At 36.0% G+C, this 27,680-nt stretch overlaps 1 protein-coding gene across 1 annotated transcript; it reads left to right on the plus strand.

Annotated features, from left to right (window-relative positions):
- The first annotated feature begins 24,524 nt into the window (after positions 1-24,524).
- Positions 24,525-26,793, plus strand: LOC124373137 (UNC93-like protein MFSD11). The gene is made up of 3 exons (XM_046831533.1): positions 24,525-24,694; positions 25,457-25,592; positions 26,599-26,793. The coding sequence occupies exons 1-3, from the start codon at positions 24,588-24,590 to the stop codon at positions 26,791-26,793; spliced, it is 438 nt and encodes a 145-aa protein (XP_046687489.1). The 5' UTR covers positions 24,525-24,587.
- Positions 26,794-27,680: the final 887 nt, after the last annotated feature.

Raw genomic sequence — 27,680 nt, forward strand, 5'->3', positions numbered from 1 at the left:
ATTTAAGGAGTATATTAGATTGACCACACCAAAGATATTGATTCGCATTATAATGTCTGCAGCAGGGTAATCGTGCTCAACTCGTACAGCCCTTTTTTTTTCACGCAACTGTAATCTCCTCATCTCTTCCAAAGACAATCTATAATACTTGAAGTTTTAGACTCTTTCTATCTTTAAAAAGTAAACCCACCAACTTTTTTTTAATTTTTGCAGAGACACACTTTTTAATCATCAGTACGATACCGCCAAACAGGGGTTAATAAGTGGTCCTACCCGAATCCATAGAATTGAGACCAATTTTCGAAAGGGGCTATGACAAGCTATAATCAACTCTATCGGGCTCTATAAATACCGCGGCTGCCTCGGGCACCATGAAAAAACATAACCCAGCCTCAACAAATTTTTTTCCTAAAAAAACATTTTAAAAACTATTTTTGCTATGAAAAATGGCACCTAATAAATCTTCTGTTCAAGAAGTTCCTGGACATATGTGCACACAAACATGTTGAAATAACACCTATGTCTCTTGACAAAATTTAGATTGTGTTGATTTTATCTTCAAATTTAATTGTTATAGTTGATTATATTTATAATACTCGTTATCTAATTTTTATCCTAATGACTTATTTCCAATGTAACTTTATGTTATTTAAACCAAAAAAAAATTATATTCTGAGATTTCTGATACCTGAATCTCAGCCCAATAGAGGTTCAACCTTAATCTGACCTACACTTAATGTGCTTCGCGGCAAACAAGGGATTACTGACGGGGTGGAGGGCGCCGCAGCCTCTAGCGGTGCAGGTTCCCCCACGACATGAGGTTTGGACTCAGTAGTGGCAGTGGATTTCCTAGGCAAAACACCGTGTGAGGAGTCCTCGTTCACCTCCATCACGCGGAACGCGCCTGGTGGAGAGCCGACACTCTCACAAGCCCCTTGTGAGCTGGAATGGGGCCGCCGGATCGCAAACTAGCTCTGGAGCCTTCATGCCATTGCAACTGCGCATGTGATGGAAGCAAAAGTTGCATCTTCCTCCCCGCATTCTAACACGCTGCCTGATACGTCAGAAGGTTTAGAAGTTCCGGCGTTGGGGGAAGTGGGTCGTCGCCTTTGAGATCACTCGGAATAAGCGGAAAAGCCACTCGAGACACAGTCACCCCATCTACCCGGGCAATCGAGCGTAACAACCGGAAATGCCCTCATATAGAAAATCCCTACAATGAGCCGCCAGCACGGGTTTTGGTTTGGCGTAAAAGCCCGGGGAGAGCAGCAGCGACGCGGCCACAATGAGTGAGGAGGATATAGGACACAACACTTACCAAATGCCGTTGCGCCAGGGCCACGCAAAGTCTCACATGCCGTGACGAGCCAGAGGTCTCTCATTAAAGTGAGCTGCAGAATCAGGGGAATTTGTTGTGCTCCGAGGACACACCCTCCAGCTGCATGAAGCCCCCGTCTGAGGTTCCAGATAGCAAGCCCATTTGGGCTGAGGCACCAACTCGAGAGACGTGCTAGCAAGGAGGACTGCAGAAGACCCAACTTTCCCGCAAGTGATTAGAGAGATGAAGCAATGGGGCCGCGCAGTTGTTGAAATATCCTACAACAGGCCCATTACTTTTGAGCGATGAGAAGACCGACGAGCTGTCCGACACCGATAACATTCCAGGGGAAGGATGGGAATCGCCGCCATCCTGCCAGAGAAAACGTTGAACAGGCGGGCGGTGCAAGAAACGTGGCCCAGTAGGATCCTCGTCGCCCACACACACCGTAATCTGGATACCCAATTCAGAGAACGGCAAGGGGCTTGGTAGTTGGAAGTCCTCCTAAGAAGGCGGCAGACACCTTCCTGAAAGCGAGGGGGAATCGGTTGACGTAGAAGGAGCGGCGGGCGCGCGGTGGCAAGCATATTTGCGATGCAGGGCGGCGTCTCCCCACCGGTGCATCCTTCCCTTTCCTCCTAAGTATATGAACTCAAAACGGCGAGTGAGTACTACCAATGTCTCGTTCTGAGAGGAACTCACAATTGTGAGAAACCCGCCCTGCAGATCATCTTCCGGATTAATCGCCGCCTCCCGTCGGAGTCCTACGGTAAAGCCTGCTGGGGATACGAACGGGCGGCCTCTCGCTGGCATGCTGGGCGGCAGGGGGCAGAGCCTAAATACGTCTGGTCTTGGGGAGCTCCAAGAGCACTGCCGAGGCAGTTAGCAAACCAGAGCACGAGGAGGTTATATGGGTCACACCCCCAGGCTGTGCCGAGTGTGCGGTGAGGAACACAGCGGCCACCAGTTCCCCAAAGGAACGCGAGGTAACACTTTCCCAAATGCCATAACCAGGGGAAAACCCTAAGGCGATCCACACCACCACTATCTGCCAAGCGCCGATGTGAAGGCCCCAATCCAGCATCAAGGCTAGAAAATAAACTGACCCGGAGTGACTTCCCGGTGGTGGGGAAACCTGGGGGGGAAAATGAAGGAGGTCTCGGAGGAGACCCTACGAGCAATGAGCTGATGCCCAAAGCAGGAGCTAACCAACACCGGGATAACCAAGATACCAGAGAGTACGCGCTCAGGAGCAATGAAAACGGGCACTTTGAGGTGGAGGACAGCGCCGAGGAGCAGGGAACAGGGGGCGATGGTGCGGAGCACGGCCGAACGCTGGAAACAGGCCGACCGGGGCTGGTAGTCAAGGCGCGGGAGAACTATCTAGGCGCAGCAGGTGACATAAGTGGCCCCGCGTACCTTTGGGTAGAGACCTAACCTACAAAAATGGAAAATCAAATTTTGATTTGGCTACACTATTGATCCTTAGCTAATTCTTAGCTAAAAGGCAGAGATAGCGTATGTATATTAATCGCGTCTTACTATTATATCATTTTTCACATATTCTATTTTAGAAAACATATAAGTACACACATATTTCGACATCATCTTAAATTTATATATTGAATCAGGATAGTAAATACAAAATTTAAATTATCAATTATGTCACAGAACGATGTTTGTTACAAAATTGGAGATCCAAGAATCCGTAGAGACCTATTCATTCACTCAGACTGGGGACCTAACCTGACCTTGACCCCTCCTCATCCCCCCGGCGCTCGGTCATAAACACTGTCTTGTGTAATGTGGGTTTCTTTCTTCTACCGATTTGTTTTGTACAACAGTATTATATACTCTTATCGTCCTTCAACCACACAACAACATTTCTTCTACATTTTAAGCCTATTAAAATGACACCGACAACGTATAACATAGTACTCACTTAATTTTTCTGACATCTTAGATCAACATTAAACTATTCTTAGTACGAACCTCTAGCCAACGCACGGACAGCTGCTTTGCCCATGTAGGCTAAATGTATCCCATTGTAGAAATATAATGTTACATAAAGTAAAATAAAGTTATACCTTAAATTATATACTTAATAATATTTATCCAAATCTACTGTACTTAAATATTAAATCTGTTTTATTTCTTATTGCCACTTAGTAAGATATGAGTAACAAGGATAATTTATACTATTTATACAAATGTAAATAAAATCTAATATCTATGTGTGTATAATGTTTTTCTGGAAATAAAAAAGATGTGTTTCTATTTTTACAAAAATACTGTAATGTATATTAATAGACAAAAAAGTTGTGATATCTCTTTTCAGCAAATATAAATAACTGACCTACGATCAACGGTTTCTAATTTTGAGGTACAACATTGCGGACTCTATGAATGTCTCTTTTTTACGATTACATCGACTGTATGCCACCGCAATGTAGATCTTTAGGTATCCAACTATAAATGGATGACTAGCCTATACTTCAAAGTGAGCTTTCAAACCATTGCAATATTTCCCCTGAATTCTTGCTTAGATGATCACGTCTAACTCAAACCTCTCAAGTGTGTATAACAAGGAGAAAAATATTTTCTTAAACTTTCTCATTGAAGATGTGCCTACGTTTCCTGCCCAATATAATAAATGCCACATCGCAAGTAGCTGATCTAATGAATCAAGGCCATTTGAGTTCAAGCGACGTAATTAAAGCGACTATTAAAGACATTCATTACTATGGAGGAAAATATATTTACATTTTTCTCTTTATTGTAATATACTACTAATATCCATCAGTTCCACAGCTACACGTTTGTCCTGCCAAATTACATATTTTATTAAGAGATCCGATTATAATATCATTTCCCTTATTTCATTCATAGATACACTTCATACACTTGAACTTTATTTATCTCGGTAAAAACAAATCACTTCCAGAGGAATTCAGCCGCAAACAAACTTCTTAATGTAAGCTACCCAAATCTTATGCAAAATAATTATTGAATTTCATATCGCCCACCTCATAAACTACTACATGGGGATGAAAGGTACCATTTTCTTCACCGTATTTTAAATTTTGTATTTCTCTTCCCCAGATAACCGAGGTTTTGAGTTAATTCCAGTTTAACATTCAAAACAATTTATGTAATCGTAGTGTAAATTTTAAAAAAAGATTATTTTTTATATTTTTAAGGATCTGAGTCAGAATTATCTGTCACACCCGAAGTCGTATCGCCTCCATTCTCCTGTCTCTACTATTAAAAATTTTCATTTATAATATGGCTAGCGCGGTAATTAAACAATTATAATATAATATAAAAAATTACTAACACCACAACTATAAAAAAAATTTAACCTTATTAAAATTACTATTATATTACCAGATTCCACATCTAATCTAACTCAGATGTTCCTACTCAGCATACCATAGGTCCCACAACCTATACCAGAACCTTATTCCAATGTATCAATACCATTTACACACAGTCAAATATCATCACAACATCCAATCTTATTTAAATCCAAAATATTCTGTTAATATTCCAAGTACATTCCCAATGTTTAAAAATTTAAAAAAGGAGAGAACATTTGGGAATTTCTGAAATAAAGAATATGATATATTAACCGCCAAGAAGCTGACGCCATTGTAAAAACACCCCTGGGTAGGTTCGTTTAATTTTTAAATATGCCCTTTTCAGAATCAAATCCCATGCGAACATGGAAGAGTTAAAATTTTCAAGTATAATACACTGAGCCAGGAACAGGCTTTGGGTTTTTGGTGATAAAAATTTTACGCGGGATAAACATACATTAACGGTGCTCAAGGGGGGGGAATACGGATGAGCGAGTCAGAGAGAGAGGTAGGGAGTGGTCTTCGTCGGAGCATTGTTGATGGGGGGGGTGGTCGGAGTGGGTGAGAGGAAAACGCGCACTTGGTGGGTCAGATAAGGTTGGGTCATAATAGCTTTAATATTTTTCCTCAAATTATGGTGTTCTTTTACTAAAATTGCTAACCTATTAAGAATACCCGTAAACGAGGAAGTATTTACAGTTTTCCGATAGGTTCTCCAAGCAAAAAAAAAGAAAACGAGAGGCGCGTCATCAGAGTAGATTGGGGTAGTTCGTCTTTATCAAACGGCGACCCTCTACGATAGCGATTTTTAATTATCCAGGTACTGCGTTAGTTACTTTCATTCGGTTAACATGTCAGTAATCAGTCCTCGTAGGTGGAATGAGTAAGCGTGTGCAAAAAAGCTAGTATTTATGAGAGTGTGCAGTCTACTATAAATTCTTCAACGAGTCAAGCCGACAAAGATTGGCAGTCCCATTGTGACCAAGGGTCTACTTGCGAGTTATACTCCCACGACTCCTACGTTATCTATCCAAACTGAGTCTATCTGGGTATGCTGGAAGGTGCATTCCAAATTAGCTTTGTAATTCGAGTTGGTAAATACTTATCATCATTGTATCTGAGTCCGTTCTAGTGTGCTGTGTAGTCGCGCTTTTAATTAAACAAATGATTCATTTACTGAGTGCGTTACGATAATCGATATTTACACAAGTGCACATGTTCATTTAGAATACTAAATTAGTTGAGATATTAGATATATAAATTTTCACGACTAGAGTCGTAAAGTACGAATAAATCAAGTATGAAGAAGTAACAGTTTTCTATATTTCTCATATGGTTGTGGACGTTATCAGGTATGCATGACTGATGCGACAACATCTAGAGTCAGATCAGCAGATCAAACAGGCTAAAATAAACAGATAACAATGGTGTGTTAAAAATTGTCCTGATGCTGTAATAAACAATACAGATAGTGTGGAGAGTATTAATTTTTAGATAATGTCAAACAAATCTTCTGACCGACAAACAGTAAATCAAATGGAAACGTATTCAAATACAAACAGCGAACAAGTAATGTAAGTTTTAAACTACATAGCTAGAGTATTTTTACTAGATTACTCACAGTAAGATATCATAATATAAAAAATAATACAAATAAAAGCATTATTATAAAAGACTCTACTTTACACATACTGTGAGTATCAATGAATGTGTTTATACATTGTGAAAAGATACATGATTTTGATATACACCTTCGGTCTAGGTCAGTTTCAGACGGTTGTTATGATACATATTCTTATAATACTGTTTATTTCGAATTGGGGGCGTTACTCTTGAAAAGTGTTGCATAGATCAGTACATAATTAATTACCATTTTTACTACGATTTTAAAGTGCAGAGCCGACATCTTGTATTACAAAATGCGATAACTACCTCTGGAAGTAGCATTCTTCTGAGAATTATTATAAAAATAGGAAGCCTGAGATCAGAGATTTCATGAGGTCAGAGTAAGTCTATTCGTGTACAAAATGTAGGAACGTATATGTATTATAATAGTGAGTATCTGACTCGACTGTAATATCTAAACTTTAGTATCAAGCGTAGCGTGAGGAAAAGGGGTCATTACTGGTATTCTAAGACTGAGTGATGTATGATTGCTATTAGTGTGTAGAATATGGAGTCCTATGAAATAAAGTAAGTGTTACTCTTATTACACAAAAAATACAAAAATCTGTTAGAAGTTTCTATGATCTAAGTACATTTTTACTGCTAAATACAATTATTGATATCGCAGAGATGGTTGGATCTCATTTTTAGTTAAGGGGCCTCTCAATAAATTATTTCACAAATAAGGAGAACTGGTTACGTGACTTGAGTAATCTACAATTTGTCATTTTTTATGGTGAGGACAATGTACATGGATGGTACACACAAAACGCTATAAAAAATTGGGTGGAGATTGTGCAACAATAGTATATTTACACATACTGACATTGAATTGGGGGAGGGGGTATGTTTCTATGTTTTGGAGGGGCGGTAGGGGTTAGTTCTGAAACAAAAAAAATACTACATTTTGAGATTTGGGGCTGTAATTTATGGGAAGTATTGTTTGGGTGTGTTAGAGTGAGCGAGGATTGGGGGTATCTATACTCCGAGAAAACTTGTAGTCCTAGATGTATTCTTCTGTTTAAACCCACTTCAAAAGCCTATCTCTGTTGTCTCAGAAGAACATACTAAGTATGTGTCATCTGCCATATGCATAGATTTTGGGAACTGTAATTGCACATTTATTAATAAATCAATGTATTAGATAATGAATATGAGAGAGGCTCAAGAACATATTTTATCCATCCCAACTCCAGAAAATTTAGGAGTAAAAACACAATTAAAAGCGCTCTTGTTTAACTTCCTGTCTTCTATCTTTACAAAAATAGCTTAATAACTGCAGCGACCCTAACCTCCCTACACTATAATTCTTACATTTTATGTAAACCATAACATATCGATATCTACCACATCAAAATCCTCTTGTAAAATCCAGTAAAATTGATTAAGGTATATTTATTCTCATCTATGGTGTATTTACTATATTTATTATGTGTTTTCCACAATAGCTGTCTGCTCCTTTCTTTGGGACAAAATATCAAACTGATGATTAATTATAATTTTGTCTGGAAAGGAAATAATCCAATAATTGTTATTTAAGGAGAAGTGTTTTTTACAAGTATCTTAGCTGTGCAATTAATATCGGTTTTATATGAGGAAAATTCATTCTTTGATTTTCCAATATTTCACAAATAGGACGAACACAAGCGGTTTTTAAAATAATCTGGAAATAGAACTTGCCTCTAAAGTTTTTAGTATGAGGAAATGTATTCCTAACTAATTCAGTTTGCGACACATATTATTTATATCCAAAGGGCGCTGACCCGCCAGTCACGGAAACCGCGCGTCCCAAATTCTTCTCAATTTCGTCTTTGACGTATGACTCTGATGCAGAGACCATTCGATGCTACAATATTCAAAGTGAGGCTCCATATTAGGCTGAGGTTTTCGGACAACCTTATTATATGAATTAAACACCTGACAATCCCAGATAGCTAAAAGAGGAAAGGGTGAGACTCCGAGATCTTTCACCTTCACTAGGAGAGAGCAATGCCCACCTGAAGAGTAATTATAGAGTGATGAACAAATCTTAAGGGACAAGAAAATGTAAACGCATTTTCCAGGTTGGGGGACCAGCTGAAGTTTACTGCTTGAAAGAATGTAACGTGTCCCCTTTGGACTGAAGGACTATAAAGTCAGCGAGCGAATATAAGCAATAAAAGCTTTGCCATAAAAACGTCTCGTTTATGAACAAATTAAATAGAGAGAGTCCAATATGAAAACCCCTGTGGTTACACCTGACGTTTGTGATGAATTTAACCAGACAGAGTAGACTTATAGCGGAACTTGAGAAGGATTTCTCAGCTTTTTTCAGATTGAGAGCCAAACCAGCTGATTAGTTAATCCATAGAAAGCAGATTACTAAGTTTACGGAGAAGGATACTATTGGGAGAATCCCGGTCGAAAGTCCTTGGTAAAATTAAAGTCCCAACTTTAATAGCTTCAACCTTGGGATCTTGCTGAAAAAGCTTTGAATATATATGTTAGTAAAAGTACGAGATTTGTGAATGAAGACCTACCTGACACACGCTCTCTTTTAAAAACCCCCTGTACTCGTACGCAGTTTCAGGAGAATTTGCTTTACAGTGGCGGTAATGGAATGTTTCTTTGTAGTGGTAGTTGGCCGACGAATGATATTTCTTCCTTATAACTGACTCCTTCAACTGATGTGCGTAGTAGGATGGAAAGCTAGATCTGGCATGTAGCTTCGGTTGGTGGAATTCCTCATTAATGCTATCACTTAGATGTAGTAAAAAAGATGCCATAAAGAAGTGTATCACATCGTTACCAGATACTAGAGCTTAAAAAATCGGTAGTTATTCCACAGACACGGAGGTTTCTCGTGGTCACACTTTTGTCGAACGTTAGGCGGTGAGTTTAGTTTCAACTGGTAGATCTACCAGAAAATAAGATAGGATGGGAAAGAACGTTGCCAGGAAAAGATTTTTTAGAGGGGGATCCAGACAAGAGATATATGTTCCCGTAGTGGACAGAGACGTAAGGCCCCCATTTGGTTCCTTAAAAAGATATACTTGACCCATTTCTTTGTTGATAACGATCTTTCACAGCAGTACATGTCAGTTAAATAACGAATTATTTAAATAATAATAATCATAATAGTTTGACTAAAGCAAGTATTTAAAACAAACTGAAAAATTTGTGATGGGGCCCCGAGACCCCTTTGCTCCCTCGCTAGGCTACGTCAATTGCATAAAGTCGTCAAAAGCTTTAGAGCATAGCGAGGTAGCTATAATTCCCCATGTCTCCTTTGTCGTCCGAAACAAAAGTCCTTGGCGAGCATATTTTCCGAACAAAAGTGTTTGAGCGCGCGATATAAGATCCGCAAAAAAATTATCGCCGCTGCGGCGACTACAGTTCGAGGCGAACACCAAACGTTCACCGATGAACAATAAAACTGTCCTACTGGACAATGTTCCGTCCACCTTTATACATAGATACATTGTAATCTATGATACAGGGTTTTCCCAGACCACTCGTCACTATTTATATTAAGTAGAACGAAATGAGCTAGAACCACCAAATAAATGGAGAACATCCACAAATTAAGTTATTGGCTATCAGATAAAATATGTTTCATCTGTGTAAATGTTTCCTGAATATTAGGAGGGTCACGTAGTTATGAAATTTAGAAATTTTCAAATGTAAACAAAGGTCAAGTTATGCATAAAATTTAAAACTTTGTTTACGCCCAAATCTTTTAAAATTGATTTTATAATTCTTCATCATTCACCGTTTTCAAAATGGCGGCTAAATATGTCAAGAATGGGACGTTTTCATCTTTTTCCCATCCCTCAAGTTAGGGTGTGTTATTATTATATTAGAGTCAGTTTAAATTTATTACTCTACACAAAAAAATAACCTTCCAATTGGTATCCGATAAGGCAGGATTGTCATAATGTATTTTAATACAACACCTTAATCCAAAAATTATTAGAAAAATCTAAATTTGGATAAACTAAAAATTGCTCAATGCAAAGGTATGCCGTGGGTATCCCTAAAATTTTAATGCTTCTACATAATACAGGAATATAGCCCTATAGACTAATACCTATTTTAGGAGGTTTCATTCCGAAAACGCGTGCGATATCGTGCCAAGGTATACAAAGCGGGAAACGTACGCTAAAGAAAGCCAACTTCAAGCAGTTTAATCTTTCCTTTAAAATAAGAAACTTATTGCAAATCATCGACAGCAGTTTAAAAACATTATGAGATTTTAATGTTTCTTTTCAGAGCCCACTAAGCAGCAATAAACAATTTAAATTGGAGAAATATTATATCAATCTGCACAAGCTGTAGGCCAACGTATTAAGTAACTAATTATTCTAAGTAGTAAAGTAAACACTCTCTATTTTGCTTATCACAAAAAAATTTAACTGTAATTAAAATTAACAATTATTTGAGATTACTATTTTTCATGCGTTCCAGGTGTTATTTGTCCCTGATATACTAGATTTCAATGAATACTTAATAGAGTAGTCTATTATAGTTGTAATTAACAAGGAAAAATGAATTTAACCTTATATCGTTAACGACGCAATCGTGTGGTATCGCCGAAGTGAACTGGAGTACTGATAGAGGTGAACAAAGCTATGTTTTTTCTCTTCTACCCTGAAGCTTGTCACAAGGTCACGCGACTGTATTTATACGAGCCACACGGTTACGCTAAGTGCTAGATAGCAATAGCCTTGAATGGGTCTAATGAACGATAATATTATTCTAATGTTTTCGTTTTTTCTAAAGATACTGCAAATACGTCAAAGTGTGATGGTTGGTAAGGCGCTAAACTTATATAAAGGTAAATATTTGTATATAAAACACAGTTCACGATTAGACTAAATTATTTTGAAATTTATCACAATCAAATATGTTAGAAACTATTCGTTTTTATATTATTATCAATATCAATGTTCACGTATTACAATTACCAGAATGTAATACAACATAATGAGTTAATTCAATGTTTTTTATAATCTTACCAAAATTAACGTTATTCAAAAAGATGAAATACTACATTATTTTGGTGCGATCGTTGGGGCTGGCGGCTTGTTCTTAATTTAATATAAGTAAATTATAAATATATACTTTCTTTGTGTTGCCTGGTGTCATTATTTCTTTTCTTGAAATTGTTAGTTTCTCAACAATTATATTTGTTTATTAACGTCGTGAGGTCTCTCAAGCGAATAGCCAACCATCAACACAAAAAATTGTAATAATACGCTGCAACTTCTCAATGTGGGCCATCTGTCTTATCACCAGTAAAATCTGATCTCTAAATCAGTTATTTATATATTTCGATTTTAATAACATATTGTGCCATTAGATCTGTGATAAAACCATACTCATATGGTTGTTATTCTTGTAAAATCATTGACAGAAACAAATTGCTGGTTTTTAAGATTATTCTAAGTATAAAAAGTTTGTAATGGCCGCCATTTTCTTAAAATACAAAAAGATAATTTGATTAAGTAGTTTTATGTTCACTATCTTGATCTTATTATCAATAAACATTAGAGCCAAGATTTTGTTATAATTTTAACTTACTAGTTTTGGTTAAAGATATTAATTTTCTAGTATGAGAAAACTAATACCATACAGGACAGATGGGAAACTAAACCACAGGGAGAACCATATTCATATAGTGAAATATGTTTGTCTTGACCTGAGCTGATAACGTGTTATACCTTTGTCCCAGAGAGTGTTATCGGGACACCCTGTACATAGGGTCACTCTCGGTCCAAGGAAATGAGGAATTGGTTTATGGGTGTCAAAAGGTCATAGCGAGAGGCCTTAAAATACTAATTTACATCAGTTTATCATTCATATAAGTTTAGAACATTCCACTACATCCTTTTGAAACGTCTAAGCGAGTCAATTTACACTCCACTCATTAAAACTTTTACGTCTAACTTTAATGAACAAATAACTTCATAACGAAAAAGACAAGACAAATAATCCTACATTGGTACTTTGGCAGAAAAAAAACTATATGTGAACTATACACTTTTTTCTATGTACATAAATCAGTTCAAATGTGCGGTATATGGAGCTTATATTGGTCACTGTTAAATTACATTAAAATACAAAAACCAATATTTTAATACATATTATTGTGATGGCTTTTCGATATCCAAGATACCTTCATCAGACAACACATCACAAAATAAATTATTTTTAATTTATTGTAGTAGATGTGTCTGAATGAAGGTATCTTGGATATCGAAAGGCCTCACAATAATAATGTATTCAAATATTGGTTTTGTATTTTAATGTAAATTCTAATAAATCAGTTCGTCCAAAGTTTTTGAATTAATGGTTTATTACTTATATTTATACAACACCTAGTGTGTTCCTAATGTTATGCATCACTGAAGTGATCTGAGAAAACTATAAGAGGTACAGCAAAGATTAAATGGACAAAACTGTACGTCCACCAGCAAATTAATGTGGTCAAGCTGATTATATTGGTTGCTTAGTTCACTCTCGGCACTAAGAAAATCTGTTTTTGGCGTTGGAGGCAGAAAATGTTTAAACATGTTTCACAGCTTTCTTATTAGTACTCTATATTGAAAATGTTTTCTTACGATGAAACCTTCATAATATTCTTCTAGGTTTTTTAATATCGTATAATGTATGGTAAAAGTTTTCAAGACCATAAAGCATGGGGCAAAGGTTTTGACTAGATCTTTTTTTTAATGCAAACGACCCCGCATTTTTACCGATTTCAAAAATACATATATGCTATACTTTCTGCGTTTTTTTTGCAAATAACTTCATAAGAACCCGTTTTTTATAGTTGTTTTGAAGGAGATTGTTCTACGTAATCTACTCGAACTAGTTGGTAACCTTGACTGATATTTCACTGCACTACATTGTATGGAATCAGCTGTTTAATAAAACAGAAAATTGTCAGACAAGATCAGTCTATGACTGTTTTTGGAACATTTTTGTAATATGATTACCAAAATAGCAAGTTTGAGTTTTCAAATTGTATCGTAAGTTAATCATTTATAAAAAAAAATAAAAACCATGATATAAAAATAACATTTTAAAAACAACCTTAATTTAATTTGAAACACTAGTACTTTTATCAACGAAATAATGACGTTGGTATCACTTTAAGTTGATACTTTTGGTCAACAAAAGACAGGTGTGCTATCAGTCCCCCACAGAATCTATTGTCCTATTGAATCCTTCATAATAAAAGGACTACTAAAATTATATCAAAGATTCAAATTACATACAAAACTGTTACAAACTATGGATATTAAATCTAAAAAAACACGTAAAACATTTAAATTTTGCATTTAACTTCTTGAAACCAATTGCGGAGTGAACAATCTTTCTGTTCCAGGAGATTTATAGGCGGTCGTGTTCAACAAATCATGAAGTAAGCCTCTGTGCAGATTTTCTCGCCTACGAGTTGGGTCCCAATCAGCAGAGAGCTGCGCCTGCATCCTGAGCATGAGCTTGTCTTTTATGCTCCTTGTTATTTCTTCAGACAATTACCATGACAAACATGACATGGAGTTTGTAAACATCACAACAGTGAACAGTATGATGTATAAATAATCAATTGCAGCCTCACACTATCAATCAGGTTCTAACCTATAAATTTGGATGGAATTTTTACACAAATCTTATGTATACCAGATGACACTAAATGCATATATTTTGTTTCTTGGCAGATTTTAATACGAATGCGCCTCCAATTGTAATTTGAATTGGTTGTTTTAAGATTAATTAAGGCTATGTACATTACCAAGAAGACAATCGTATCCAGCATCTCTGATGACAATCCGGACTTCCAAGATAGAAGGCTACAACGTCTATAGGAGTAGCTTGGTCAGTACCTTGCAGTCAGCATCTGGTTTGGACCGTAGTATCTCACCACCTCGCGATAGGGCCTAAGTTGACAATGATCATGTCTGCCGTTTGGATACATGTAAGCCCCACTTCCTAAATTTATAATTTAAGGTCAAGCATTTGAATCATACATTGGGAAACTTCTTTCATCAATATGGATTGACGCTGCCGCAGTCTGCCATAGCGAGAACACAAAATTTTCAACCATTTTACTTAGTCGGTATTAGACGACATTAAGTCGGTTCATTGTCAAAAACATTGTGCGATATTACTGCCCCTATGCTGAAATGTTTCATTCTTTATGTGGAGATTACAATTGAAGTGGTTTTGTATGCTGTTTGTTTTATTAGAAAACTTTACTGTCCCTTTCATGCCAAGATTGTGTCTACATGAGAGATTTTTGGCATACCACAGACTTCTCTTCTACAGTTTAATTATAAGGTCCTGTTGGTAAGCGCCCCCCGAAGTTAGGGTTGCTTCAAATAAAAAAAATACACATTTTTACAAACTTCACCATTACCTTTTCTTTAGATAATCATTTCAGCTTTTGGTTATTCTCCTAGGTCTTATTTACTGATTCGGAATTCTATATATTATAAAGTAACATTTAAGGATAACTATTTTAATGGATTTGTACTCATAGAGTCCGGTTGCAAATATCGGGAAGCCCACTCCAGATTCCTGTTTGGGAATTATCGTGTTTATGGTTGGTTATCAACGACATAAAGCCATAATCTAAGATGTTCAGCTGATGATACATAGATATTTTGTTGTAGGTACGTTTATTATTTAAGACATAACAACCCCAAACGTAGCGTTGTAATGTGTAATAGTAAACAGCTAGAGTGTATGTCTTTGGCAACTTGGCAGAATCGCAGATAGCTCGATTTAAACAGAGCTCAGCATTGTTGCGATTGCAATTATTTTAGGTGGTGTTAGTGAATTTGTAAGTTGCATTGTAATAAAATGAGTCTTTAGCAAATATCAATTCTGTGTTTATTAATGTCTTTGGTTTAGAAAGTGACGATAATCTATACCGATCGGTGATCTGATTAGATCTCATTTAGAGGTCTGCCGAACCATGCTGATATTGATTCTCGCTATAGAGTGGGTTGCAATCAATAAAAATAATCGAATTCGAAAGCATAGCAGAATTTTGGAGTACTTAAGAAGAGAATTTAGCTCGATATGATTTTCGTACATAGAGGTTAAAATAACTTAATGTACTCCTCTATGCAATATATAATCGACGATAAAACCATGTATTTTGACTTTGCCGTGCAGCCATTACTATAATATCCAAATATACTTTCGCGGCTGCTTCCTAGTTGTTAGAGTAGATGGATGACGAGACGTTTTGTATAATGTACCATCCGGGCCCCCCATGTCGATTGTTGGAAGATGCGAATTTTTTACATCTTCTAGGGTGAACACTCCAACCAGAGGTAAGGTTTTAATTGGCTAAACATTATAAAATGGCCTTATCACTAGTATAGGTGGTGTACAGTAGTAAACAAATCTCAGCCCCTCCAGATATGATAATAATCATTTATTATAAACCTCTACTATTATCTAAATATATACTTATAAATATATCCTTTTTCCTGTCTTCCTTTTTTAAACCGTGAACTTTTGCGATATTTTTAATAGTCATTATGCTGTTTCAGGGTAAAGAAGAATCCCAACAAATCAGAGATCTTTATAATCGGTACTGGCAATCTTTGAGGTACCAATGGTGCAACTACACCGACTTTGTTTTTATTTAATATAATTTATCGTGAATGAACACAGCAGGTATCGATATATAAGATTCGGCAGTTATAAGAACAGAGACTGTCCTGTGCTCAATCTCCTAAAAACTTTGAGAACCAGAGGCCTACCCTCAATCAGTGAGATCTTTAGAGTATATTTACTACAATTTTTTGCACCAATAGTTCATACTTTGTTCATATTTCAATACTGTATTTTGTATTTAGGTGTACAACAATTCCTTATATTATCGAGAATGAGTGGGTGATATATGGAGGAGCTGTTGTAACAGGAATGTCATCTGGTGTTCTGTGGCCAGCCGAGGGGCAGTACATGATTGGAAACTCGTCACCACAAACCACAGCGCGAAATGTGGGCATTTTCTGGACAATGTTTAGGGCTTCGTAAGTACCAAGTGTCACTTCCCATTTTGTGTGTATTGCACATGGGACAATTGTAGACCACCCAATGTTTTTTATGTACTTTTCTAACTTAAAGAAAAATCCTTGAGATAAAGTGGGAACTATCTGAATATTACATCAATCCTTGCATGAGATCGAGCATTTGGTGTAAGTAAGTTAAATACACAAATGTGCATGGGTCATTAACACTTCTTTTTAGAAAGGGAAGGGCGAGATTTGCTTCGAGTACCTTAGGAGAAATTCGCTGCTGGGAGGTTCGAGACTTGGGGGTGGACAGTTTCAGAGGATTTATCCTTTAGTGTCTGTATAACTGACTCTAGTAGTCGAGCTAATAGGATGCTGGGGCTTTTGACTCGTTCCTACGAGGGGGATAAATAGTCCAGGGGCATTGAAGTCTATCTACTGGCGCATTGGTGAGGTTGCTCGAAATTTCTTCGGTAGTCTGGTCACCCTATGAGAGAGACTTTATTGATAATCTGCAAAGAATTCAAGATACATTAGTGACATGGGTGGTTAATTCGGCTGGGTTTAACCTGCCGTACGAGTGAGTGAGCTGACTGAAACTTTAGGACTTGAGGCATTCAAGATAAGGCGCAAGTCTCAGGTGTGCTTTGGCTCTATAAACTCCTGAACGACCTGATGGACTGCTTTCACACTTCTTCAACGTATCTCCTTCAGACGTCGAGAGGAACTAGGTCACTGGAACTCTTTGGAAGGGGGCAACACACTTCTTACCAGGCACATTTCTACTATAGGTAGGCTCTAGAGATTGGGTAATTTGGTGTGCAGATGTATCGATTTCTTCTCTGACAGCTAGAACGCGACTTGTAGAATCATCCTTTGAAACTCGTTTCAAACGCTTTTTTAGCATCACAATAAAATTTTATCATGTTGACGAGTTTTTTGGCATATGATTGGGTGAGACCACCAATTAAATAGGACTGACTGTATTCGTCGCTGGAAGTGGGAATAATTGGTGAATGAATGGATGTAAGTAAGATTGAAAATTGTATGTTTAGAATGAGATTTCTTGTGGTGTGTATGACAAAAATTGTAGCAAGTAAAAATTAACATTTTGACTTTTGCCATGCGTTGTTTAATGTTCCGTCAATAAAGATCTGATTTGATCACGAAGTTTTTTCAAGACTTGCGGTGTTGATATTACAATTATTCCTCTTTAAACACACACATTTATGTATGATATATACTAGTACATATTGACCCTTATGCTTCTTTGGGACCAAAAAGGACAATCTTTTGCCATTATTACACGTTTGTCCTACATTATACTTATGTATTGAAGTTGTAAAAATGGTTGATCTGTTGGAAATAAAGTAAAATTACGCAATCAAGAAAAAATAAACAACGGTATACCTACTCTTATAATACAGTATGTTGGAACCTGCATTCAATCTACAACCAACGAATCATTTATTGTCTAACCCTGTACGATTTATCCCTGTCTTCGATGCTTCGATTAAACATACCTATAACATTGCTTGGACCTATACATTGCTGAACTCGTCATTCCAAATTATCGGTAGTGCTAGATATTAGATGTTATGTTATAGGTACTATTATTCTCTTCATTCTTAAATTCTGATATACCCCTCAACAAAGTCTTTTAGCAAGTTATATGCGCCAAATCTCAGATGTAAACATTAACGAAACCTCTTATATTACAGGAGTCTGTGGGTAAACCTGTTTGTCTATTACCAATTCCACGGGAAGCAGTATATCGACCAGTCCACAAGAAGAACAGTGCTTGTACTTCTTGCTGGGTATAAACATATTGGCAATAGCATCATTCATGGGTCTTCCCAGGTCCACCAATGACAATAAAACAGAGGGCTACAGTCCTGCAAAAAACAGTGAAGAAGTGTTGGACTATACTTAAGTCACGCAAGCTGCATTGGCTGATGTTCACATTTAGCTATACAGGTTTGTTACTGCTAAAACAATAACTAACGAATCAAATTACTCGAATTCCAAAAATAATATTGTAACATTATAAGAAGTAGTTTTAGCCATTTGAGTTATAAAATGTAAATTTAAGAAAAAAATAATACAGCATACCAGCCAATTTTCATTCCATGCGCACACAACATAGGTTTTCTTGTTGTTATAAGATATAAATCGATCGTCAGCCATACTAATTTTGGTAAAAGTGGAGATGGAAACGCAACATAAATGGTTGAAACAAAGTTTTTATTAATTACAATATACTATTAAGACTCTATCCTCCTTGATTTAAATTCATAAATAGGGGTGGTATTAGGGTTAAAGGTGAAATGTCTAGAAAGGTCGACGATCCTTGTGTAGGTCCGTTATCTAATAAGTAATAACATAACTCACTTTTAGTCATTTCACTATCTTATCACTACAGTCCTATTATCGCAATATGCGGTGGTTGGCAAAAGAAGTCAGGGGTCAGATAAGTAATTCAAATACGGTAGACCGTTAAAAATCCAAACTAATTTGGACTGAGGGTTTAGAATTCCGATATGTTCCATATGTTCAAAATATAACCATAAAAATTCCTAGTTAGATTATAAAAGGTAGGATAAAAGAAAAACAAACACTGTCTATATTATTTAATGAACTTTACGGAAGAATATATTACGCACTACAAACGGCAACACGCAATAACGACTACACACAACTGAACAAATGAAGTAACTGAACTGACTGGTGACGTCGACGGGGTTAAAAATACTCGGACGCCGGTGAAAGGGGGAAGGTTAGATGGTTTCAAAACATACTCCCAAGTTCTTTGCTCTCTCGCAGCGCCGGGTAAAATACAGTTTACAGTAGAGATGGGAAATGCCGTTATTTGTCAATAACCTATTACCAAAATAACGTGACTAGTTGGTATTACGTTTCCAGTAACCTGTTACCGTGATAACATGTTACCAGCCGGCCAACGACTCAGTAAATAACATCTATGCTGTTACTGAACGGACGTCATTAAGTTGCAAGTGTGAGTTAGACTACATTTACGTGTGTGTGGGCGGATATATAGACTATAGACAAATTATACGAAAATTTAACTAAGTCAGTAAAATTATAATCTTAGACTACTTTGAAATATACTAATTATAAAACTGGTTATTTAAAATTTCCGCTGTACAATACAATATTATTGTTTAGTATACAAAACGTTAACTAATAATTCACTACAATGTATGTAATATTTAGATTAGTACACTACTATTATAATTAAATGATAAATGAGAACGAACAATTAAGTGAGAATAAGTTAGGTTTGTTTTAATTTTTTTCCAGAAACAAGTCTACGTTTCTATTTTGATAAATATATTTTTATTTATCTATCACTATTTATTTCAATCTGGATATATTATTCCCTGCCCCCCTACCGTACCATCCAGCTCACTCCACTACGTTATTGGGTTTCTCAGTAGCGTAATACCCGAAAAGCGTTTACCAGAACTCCGTTCCTAGCCTCATTGCTTGCACGATAATAGCCTCGGCTGTCACTCAGTAACCAGGTAACTGAGTAACCTAATACTTAATAAGACGTTAAGAGGAACGCCAAATAATTTAGCCACCTGTTACTGTAACAGCAGGGTGTTACTGGTAACACGTTATCCTGGTAATAGGTTACCACTGAATAACACTTAATACTTTATCGACACAATACGTTATTCATCGCCCATCTCTAGTTTTACATGTCGAAACGAGCGTTCGGATTTCTGACGTTTCGGACTTTTTGACATTCGAATTACTGACGTTCTATTGTACTTTACTTATATTTAAAGAGTATACATTTATTTTAACAAGTATTAAATTATTGCCATCATACGTGATATTATGATAGGGGTTTGAATAATAACAACAAAATCGTAATAAAATTAATCATAACACTATGTATAGTATTAGATTAGTCAAGTGTGTGGAGGACATTGATGTCGATTACGCCTCTCATAAGTACTGTATAATTTGCAGTCTCATTGACCGTTATTATTTTTATGATTCTATTGAAGAAAATAAACATTTAACTTCGTTTGCAGGTTTGCAGCAGGCATTTGGAGATGGAATCTATAGTCCGAGTATTGGATTCACTTTAGCATTTGGGAATTCTGCTAAGGGATTGGTTGCACTAAGTTGGCATCTTAATGAGTGTTGGCGGTCTAATTGGCAAGTACTGAGTAAATTAGTGTAATTGGCCGTTAATTGTCCCCTATGCATCGACGTATTTTTGAAATAATATTTGATTAGATTATGCCTATTAAATGTTTTAGCTGTGGAGACAATCTTTTTTGAACCATCGCAAGGCTACATTTCTTTCTAGTAAAGTATCACTAACTATTTTAGCTGCTTTTAAATATGTACTATACCAGACATTAATTCTCATTATCATCGAAAATATGTTCATGTAACTAATAGATACGACATGAATGAATGAATGAGCTCTTTATTTTTTAAATGCGATGTAAGTACCTTTTTTACATTTAAAACTGCGTTTCATAAATATAAGTACGAGTAAAAAAAAATATTTTCAACTTAAAATAACAACGTATCCAGAAAAAAAAAACAAAAATATATAAAATTTAACTCATCTACATTAAAACTAAAAATAGAAGTGAAGAGCATTCTCTCCGTGATAAGCGAGCTCAGTAAATCTGTGATTAGAGAACCTGGAATCACAAATGCAATACCTGAGATACAAATGCAAATTTTATGGCAGAAATTCGTTAAGGGGACATCACATCCATTTCTCACTGATGAGGTATACCTGATTAGATATATAAATACTGATATAATATCTAGACTAGACCAAGGAAATAGGTACCTATTATTATATTTCGAACATGGATTGGGAAGGCACGAATATGTACTTTACTGTATCATTTATCATCTTTAAAAATGGATAACAACATTCATAATGTAAGGTCTTTAATATGTATTAGTATGTATTATTGATGTTGATTTTAGTTTTTCTCTTTTAGTGTATCTACACAAAATTGTATGTAATATCTTCAAAAATACGTAAAGGTCGTATTGGTTATATTGTTTCTTGAGGCAAAATAGCAAACTCTAATTTTGGCGTCGGAAATATAATTAATTTGAACTAGAAGTGCACAAACCTGAAATAATAATTACTCACATCTGTACTTTTTCTCTGGTCCTCATTACTTTCATGAAGATCAAAAATGGGTATTTGAGGCATGGTATATGTATAATTCCGTTTTTAAAGTATAACAGAACCCAATCTTATTACATCAGAAGTGCTTTCACTAAGAAAGCTATGAACTTCGACCTTGGAGTTCCTCTACATTTAAGCTAAAATATGTAAAATTGTTACTGAAAATCGTTGTGGGAGCTGGTCAAAACAACACTCGGGAATGTTGCATAGAAATTGCGAGCGAAGCCGCGGGTATATGTTAGTAAATATCATAAAATTCTAAAGTGACTTTGTTTTATTTTATTAACTTTCACGCGTCTGACTATTAAACCGATCGTACTGAAATTTTACATGGGCATTCTTACTGTTCCTGGTATGAATATAAGCCTATTCTTATTTCGAAAATCTCTTCGGATTACGCGTTACTGGTCTCTAAAGTAGCGAAAATCCCATCTTGTTTTCTAAAGTTGTGTGGAATAATAAACTGAAAGATCCTGTTATATGAAATCAACTGTTTTGTTTTTGACACTTTTTTGTAACAGCACAAGACATGTTTAATTAATTTAACCAACTTTTTTATGATATTATTAACCAGGGCCGTACTAAGCTATCCCCCCCCAGCCCCCTCACTACGTTTCACCCCCCTAACCGTTATCCCATTGAAAACACACTATTTTGTTAATGATAATACAGAAAATTCACTGTTCTGGGTTTGAAAATGATCGTAATGATTTTAAAAGTAATAGTAATGAAACGATATTACAAATTTAGCTTTACAGTTATTAGAATTTCGTCCGTCACCACAGGCCCTTTAAATAGACGTATAGCGGGGCCCTGTCCGGGCCCCGATGAAACTGTCCAAAAAAAAAACCGGTCTGAGTACGAGACCTGCATTACTAACAGTTTACCCGCGGCTTACGCACGCAATTTCCACTGGTGTTGCACCTGCATGAGCAACTTCTGGTTAGAGTGAATTATATTTCTGACGGTAATGTTGAGTTTGCCTTCTTTTCACGATCAAGAAAATACGTCAAAAGTGTATATTTATGGCCATTTTAAATAACTCCGGTCTTAGTATTTTTTGGTGCTAAAAGCTGATTTTGCCTCCCGATCAAGAAAAGTATTTATACATACACAGCTCTGATAATCCTACTCATGTAAAAAGTCAATTTGGATAGGTTTTTTAAATGTATATTAAAAATTAGACTATAATTGACTCTTACATCTGCACTCTTAGCAGTTACCCGCTGCTCTCTATACACAAATTAGTAGGCGTTACACGTTTATGACCACTGCTGGTTCGAGTGAATTATATTTCCGACGCCAAGTTTTGGGTTTGCCTTGTTGTCACGATCAAGAAAATATATATATATAACAGATCAGAGAAGCCTACTTCTGTCAAAAGAGAAATAAAATGGGTTTTATATCAGTTTTAAATTTATAGTAAAAGGTTGTAATATTTAAGATCATTCAGAGTTAACATTAGTACATTAATTTATAAGAACAGTTTCAGCGAAATTTCACCTAACATAGTTCTTGTCGACTGCTTCAAAGGGAGTATTCGAAGTCAAATTCTAACCTTCTTATGTTTTAGGACATTTTTAAGGTAGATTAGTACTTACTTAATCGTTTTAATCTAAAACGGGGGGTTAAACATTAAGGTTTCTTATTAGAAAATGTACTCAATATAAAATGTAAACAAATTGAAAATAATGAACAACGTTTACACAGAACAGTTGATTACGTTTGACAGGCTAGTTCAATTAATATATACAACTTTAGAAACCAAAATTGGATTTATTTTTTCACTACTTTAAAGACCAGTGGGCCCGTATGGATTTTCGAAATATTCATAGCCGCCTATATTCATCCCAGAAACCGCATAAATGTCCATGTAAAGTTGCAGAACAATCGGTTAGTAGCTTACGTATGAAAATAAAACAAACAAACAAAGACACTTTCGCATTATTTATAATACTATTAGGATGTTTGTTTCATAATCCAAATTGAACTGAAACTAAACAGCTGTTTACGGTTCTAAACTTTCTTTGGTGTTTTCAGCTGAAGTACGCCAAAGAGACTAGAACATCTGTTTACATTTTAATTTTATAAATCTTTATAAATTTTACAATTGTTTGGTTAGTTTGTGTAGTGCAGATAACAAAGGCTAATATATCCCATAACATTTATTCCACATTGAGCCAGTGACGTATTAAAACATCTCTTCAATTTGAAATACTTGATTTTTTTCTTTTTATAAAAAAATACTATTAAAAAACTTATAAGATCCGCCTGATAAGAAAAGTGTGATAAGCATACACGTGCCAGAATGTTTAGATTGTCAAGACTGGTCGGCTTCCTTGATATTGTGATGTGGCATTTTTACATTAACATGCCTCAACGAGTTATTCTTTCCCAGAGTTCGGTACGATAAACAAGACTTCTATATCTCAAAACTTATCATGAATGATTACTGACATGTTCCATAAACTTCCTAAGGATTTCCACCTTATACCGGGAGTAGATTTTTTAGACTTCGTTCGTGACAACAAGGCAAAGTCAACTATATCTGTGGAAAAACTTTAGACCGAAAGAAGATTGCAAGACCTTTTTGACAGAAATAGGTTTCTAAGACCTGTATACATCTTCATAGTCGGGACAATAAAGCAAACAAATTTTACACCATAAAAATATTAGAGCGAAAGTTAATTTAAACAGGCCGTTAATTTAAAGTGGGCGCTGTTTAGATGAAGTAGGCTTCTCAGTCCTACGTGTTTACTTATACTCTATTTATCAGGACAATATGGCAAATTCTATTATACCGGAAGTAGATTATAAAATCTGTAAATAAGTCTTTTTTTAAACCAAAGTGGGCTTTTTAAATTTGCTTGTGAAACCGCGGGTAAGAGCTAGTAAGTAATATAAATGACAAACCAATTTGGTACAATAATTGATAATAAGTTTGGTCCAAACCAGGCGGAGTTTGCCCCGTCGTGTTTTCCACATGGATCAGAAGACACAGGAATGCTCGGAGATCAATTGTTATGGTTGGCTGCACTGCTCAGCTATTCACTTACCTCATCACATTCATCAACCTACCAGACACTGCGGTGTTTGGCAACACTGACCAACCGAGCCTCATAACACCGAGGTAAAATAAAAATTTTTCTTTATGGCAAAAATATAAATTACACAATATGGAGTAGTTTCCTCCTGTACTTTTTTCTGCTACAACAGAATGCAAAGATGGATCAGATCCTGGTATCTAATATCGTCAATTGAGCTACTTGTAATTGGCATTTTCACTCTCTCTCTCTCTCTCTCTCTCTCTCTCTCTCTCCTCTCTCTCTCTCTCCTCTCTCTCTCTCTCTCTCTCTCCTCTCTCTCTTCTCTCTCTCTCTCTCTCTCTCTCTCTCTCTCATCTCTCTCTCTCTCCTCTCTCTCTCTCCTCGTTCTCTCGCTCGTTCTCTCGCTCTCGCTCTCTCTCTCTCTCTCTCTCTCTCTCGTTCTCTCGCTCGTTCTCTCGCTCTCGCTCTCTCTCTCTCTCTCTCTCTCTCTCACTCTCTCTCTCTCTCTCCTCTCTCTCTCTCTCTCTCTCTCTCTCTCTCTCTCTCTCTCTCTCTCTCTCTCTCTCTCTCCCTATCACCCTCCCACCATCCCGCTCTCTTTGTACTGCTAATATTCCAGTTACATATCCAAGCACCCGTTAAAATTTTCCAGTCATGAGTTTTAATACTTGAGAAAAACACTGCCAGATCCTAGTCTTCGTCGCAGGTAAGTTCTTCCTAGCTGCAGAAAACATTTTTTGATACAGAAGGGCGTTATCCTTATACTATAGTACTGTTAATCAAAATCGTTTCATTTGCTTGACGTTTGACTATATAATGACTCACTACTCTGGACACTGTTTCAGCGCAACGTTAGCCATGACAGGCAGTCTACTTCTGAACTTCGGCGATTCTTGTTTAAACACTCAAATATTCTCCATTATCGCCGACTTATATAGAGATAGCAGCGCTGAGGCTTGTGCCTTTTATAAGTTTTTCAAGGTAAGACCACTGTGTTCTATCGAATTGGGAACCAAAACTGTTTTTCAATTTTAATAAAAGTTAGTTTTTAAACAATGTAGAAGTTATGTTTGGACTTTGTAACTAGATGTGTGAAACACATCGAACAACAATGGTAGGAGCACAATGTGTGGTTTAGATAACAGTATATAATGAACAGAGCTTGGGTTTTATTTTCTATACCAATTTATTAACGCAATCATACTAAATTAGGTATAGTCAAGCTACGAGGAGAGATTAAATTCAATAAATTTATATATTAATTGTACTAAGTTACAACATATGCAATTAGAGAAAAAATGCAAATCTACTTGTGTAGGAAATTTCCAGTTACATTTCATTTACTTCTCTACTTCAATGTTATAGAAGCATAAATAAGTCAGAAAAAACGTAACTGAAGAACCCTAGGTGTCGAACTTAAGTACATGTTTTTAATTAAGTGTTAAGTGTTTAATTGAAGGTTGTTATACATTATTTTACAATCAAAGTTAAAGTTTTCAACATCAAGGAACAGATTTATAAAGATAAACGGCCTTTTCAAAGAAGGAAGAAATATTGAAAGAAGGTACAGTTTTACCAACAACTTTCAAAAACTAACAATTTAAATTGTTTACCATAAAAATAGTTTAAATTGTGCTTTTTAGAACAAACTTTGGTTTTCTTCAAAGATTCTTGATTATATTAGATTCTAAAGTATCAAAGTTGCACCCGTCAAAGAAACGCGTTATACCGGTCTGTGCCCATCATGAATCATAAAATTGACTATGCAAAAAAGACGGACTTACCTGTGAAAAAGTTTTCTAAACCTATAATGAGCTTGTCTTAAAGAGAATACTTTTGTAACGTGACTGTGCTTTACTTAATTTTTGGGCAGAATAAGAAAATACGTAAACCTAACGACAATCAGTCTCTATCTAGTTATGTAAATGCTAGTATATAATAAATTACCATTTTATTTCAAAGTAATCGTTATTAAATGAATTTTCAGGCAGTGTGCATTGCTCTCAGTTTCTACTGTTGTAGCCACATTGGGCTGCATGTTCAAGTAGCAATCCTGTCTGCGATGGCTCTGATTGGTGTTTTTTGTTTCTTCATTGCCGACAGAGACATCGTCACAGCTACTACTGGCAGTAATACAGTCACTCAAGACACCGAAAACAAGTCAAAATTAAGGAAATCTTAACTCGCCTCTAATATAATCGACTTCAACATAATTGGTTTGGTTTTGAAGGGTGCCAATATGCCTAACTTCACACACACCATAATGTTGTTATATTTTGTACTTATTTTGTAATAAAATCGGATAAAAATAATCGTTGTATTTATATTTATTGACCTTAAGAATTTGAATACCTTATAGAAAATTAATTTTAAAACAGAATTATGTCTACAACTACAAAAGAACGCACACAACATAGGTTAAATAGTAGTTTTATGTAATTTTCTCGTATAACTCCAATCGTTTAAGGCCAATGGTACGTGGCCCAAAATACATTTTACTGTCACTTTACAATGTAGGTTTGATGGATTTATTTTAAGTTACATTTAAAGGACTTGGTCACTCAAATGTCTTGGTGTTAAGTATTCTTAAAAGGTTGTGACAAACCGATCTCAATGAGTAAACTGACAGGGTAAATTATAATTTTCATAAACTAGTTAAACAATACAGTTACGCTGACCACCTTTCTCTTGACACCTTGCAAGCAAAGAAATCTATATACGAAGCGTAGTTTGCATATGAATATATTAGGAAATTCCAAGTTGCAAATCTCATTGCTGATATGATTCTGTCTCAAAAGGCGGCTAATGTTAAATCAAACCTGAAATCAATCTCTGCATCTTGGTTGGACAGCAAAAAGTAAAAACCGATTCATTCCTAGACGGAGATTTTCGTACAACTCCAAATCAAAGCTCTGAAATCCCAACATTAACTCAAGTAAATCTCAAACCAACCTCTTCTATTATAAGTCTCATAATATCTCTGGTTCTAAGAGTAGTAACAAAACTGCTCGGGCAGTGTTTGGGGGTGTTTTGCGTGACTCTAAATACAGGAGTAATTTTTAGGACTCT

The sequence above is a fragment of the Homalodisca vitripennis genome, unplaced genomic scaffold (genome assembly GCF_021130785.1).
Source record: "Homalodisca vitripennis isolate AUS2020 unplaced genomic scaffold, UT_GWSS_2.1 ScUCBcl_4910;HRSCAF=11352, whole genome shotgun sequence".
NCBI lineage: Eukaryota > Metazoa > Arthropoda > Insecta > Hemiptera > Cicadellidae > Homalodisca > Homalodisca vitripennis.

What these genes read in the sequence shown, in the direction of transcription:
- LOC124373137 (XM_046831533.1), top strand. Translation starts at nt 24,588, where the DNA reads ATGGTTGGCTGCACTGCTCAGCTATTCACTTACCTCATCACATTCATC. An exon ending in CCGAGCCTCATAACACCGAG is followed by an intron (nt 24,695 to 25,456) that starts GTAAAATAAAAA and finishes ACACTGTTTCAG; the next exon opens with CGCAACGTTAGCCATGACAG. An exon ending in CCTTTTATAAGTTTTTCAAG is followed by an intron (nt 25,593 to 26,598) that starts GTAAGACCACTG and finishes ATGAATTTTCAG; the next exon opens with GCAGTGTGCATTGCTCTCAG.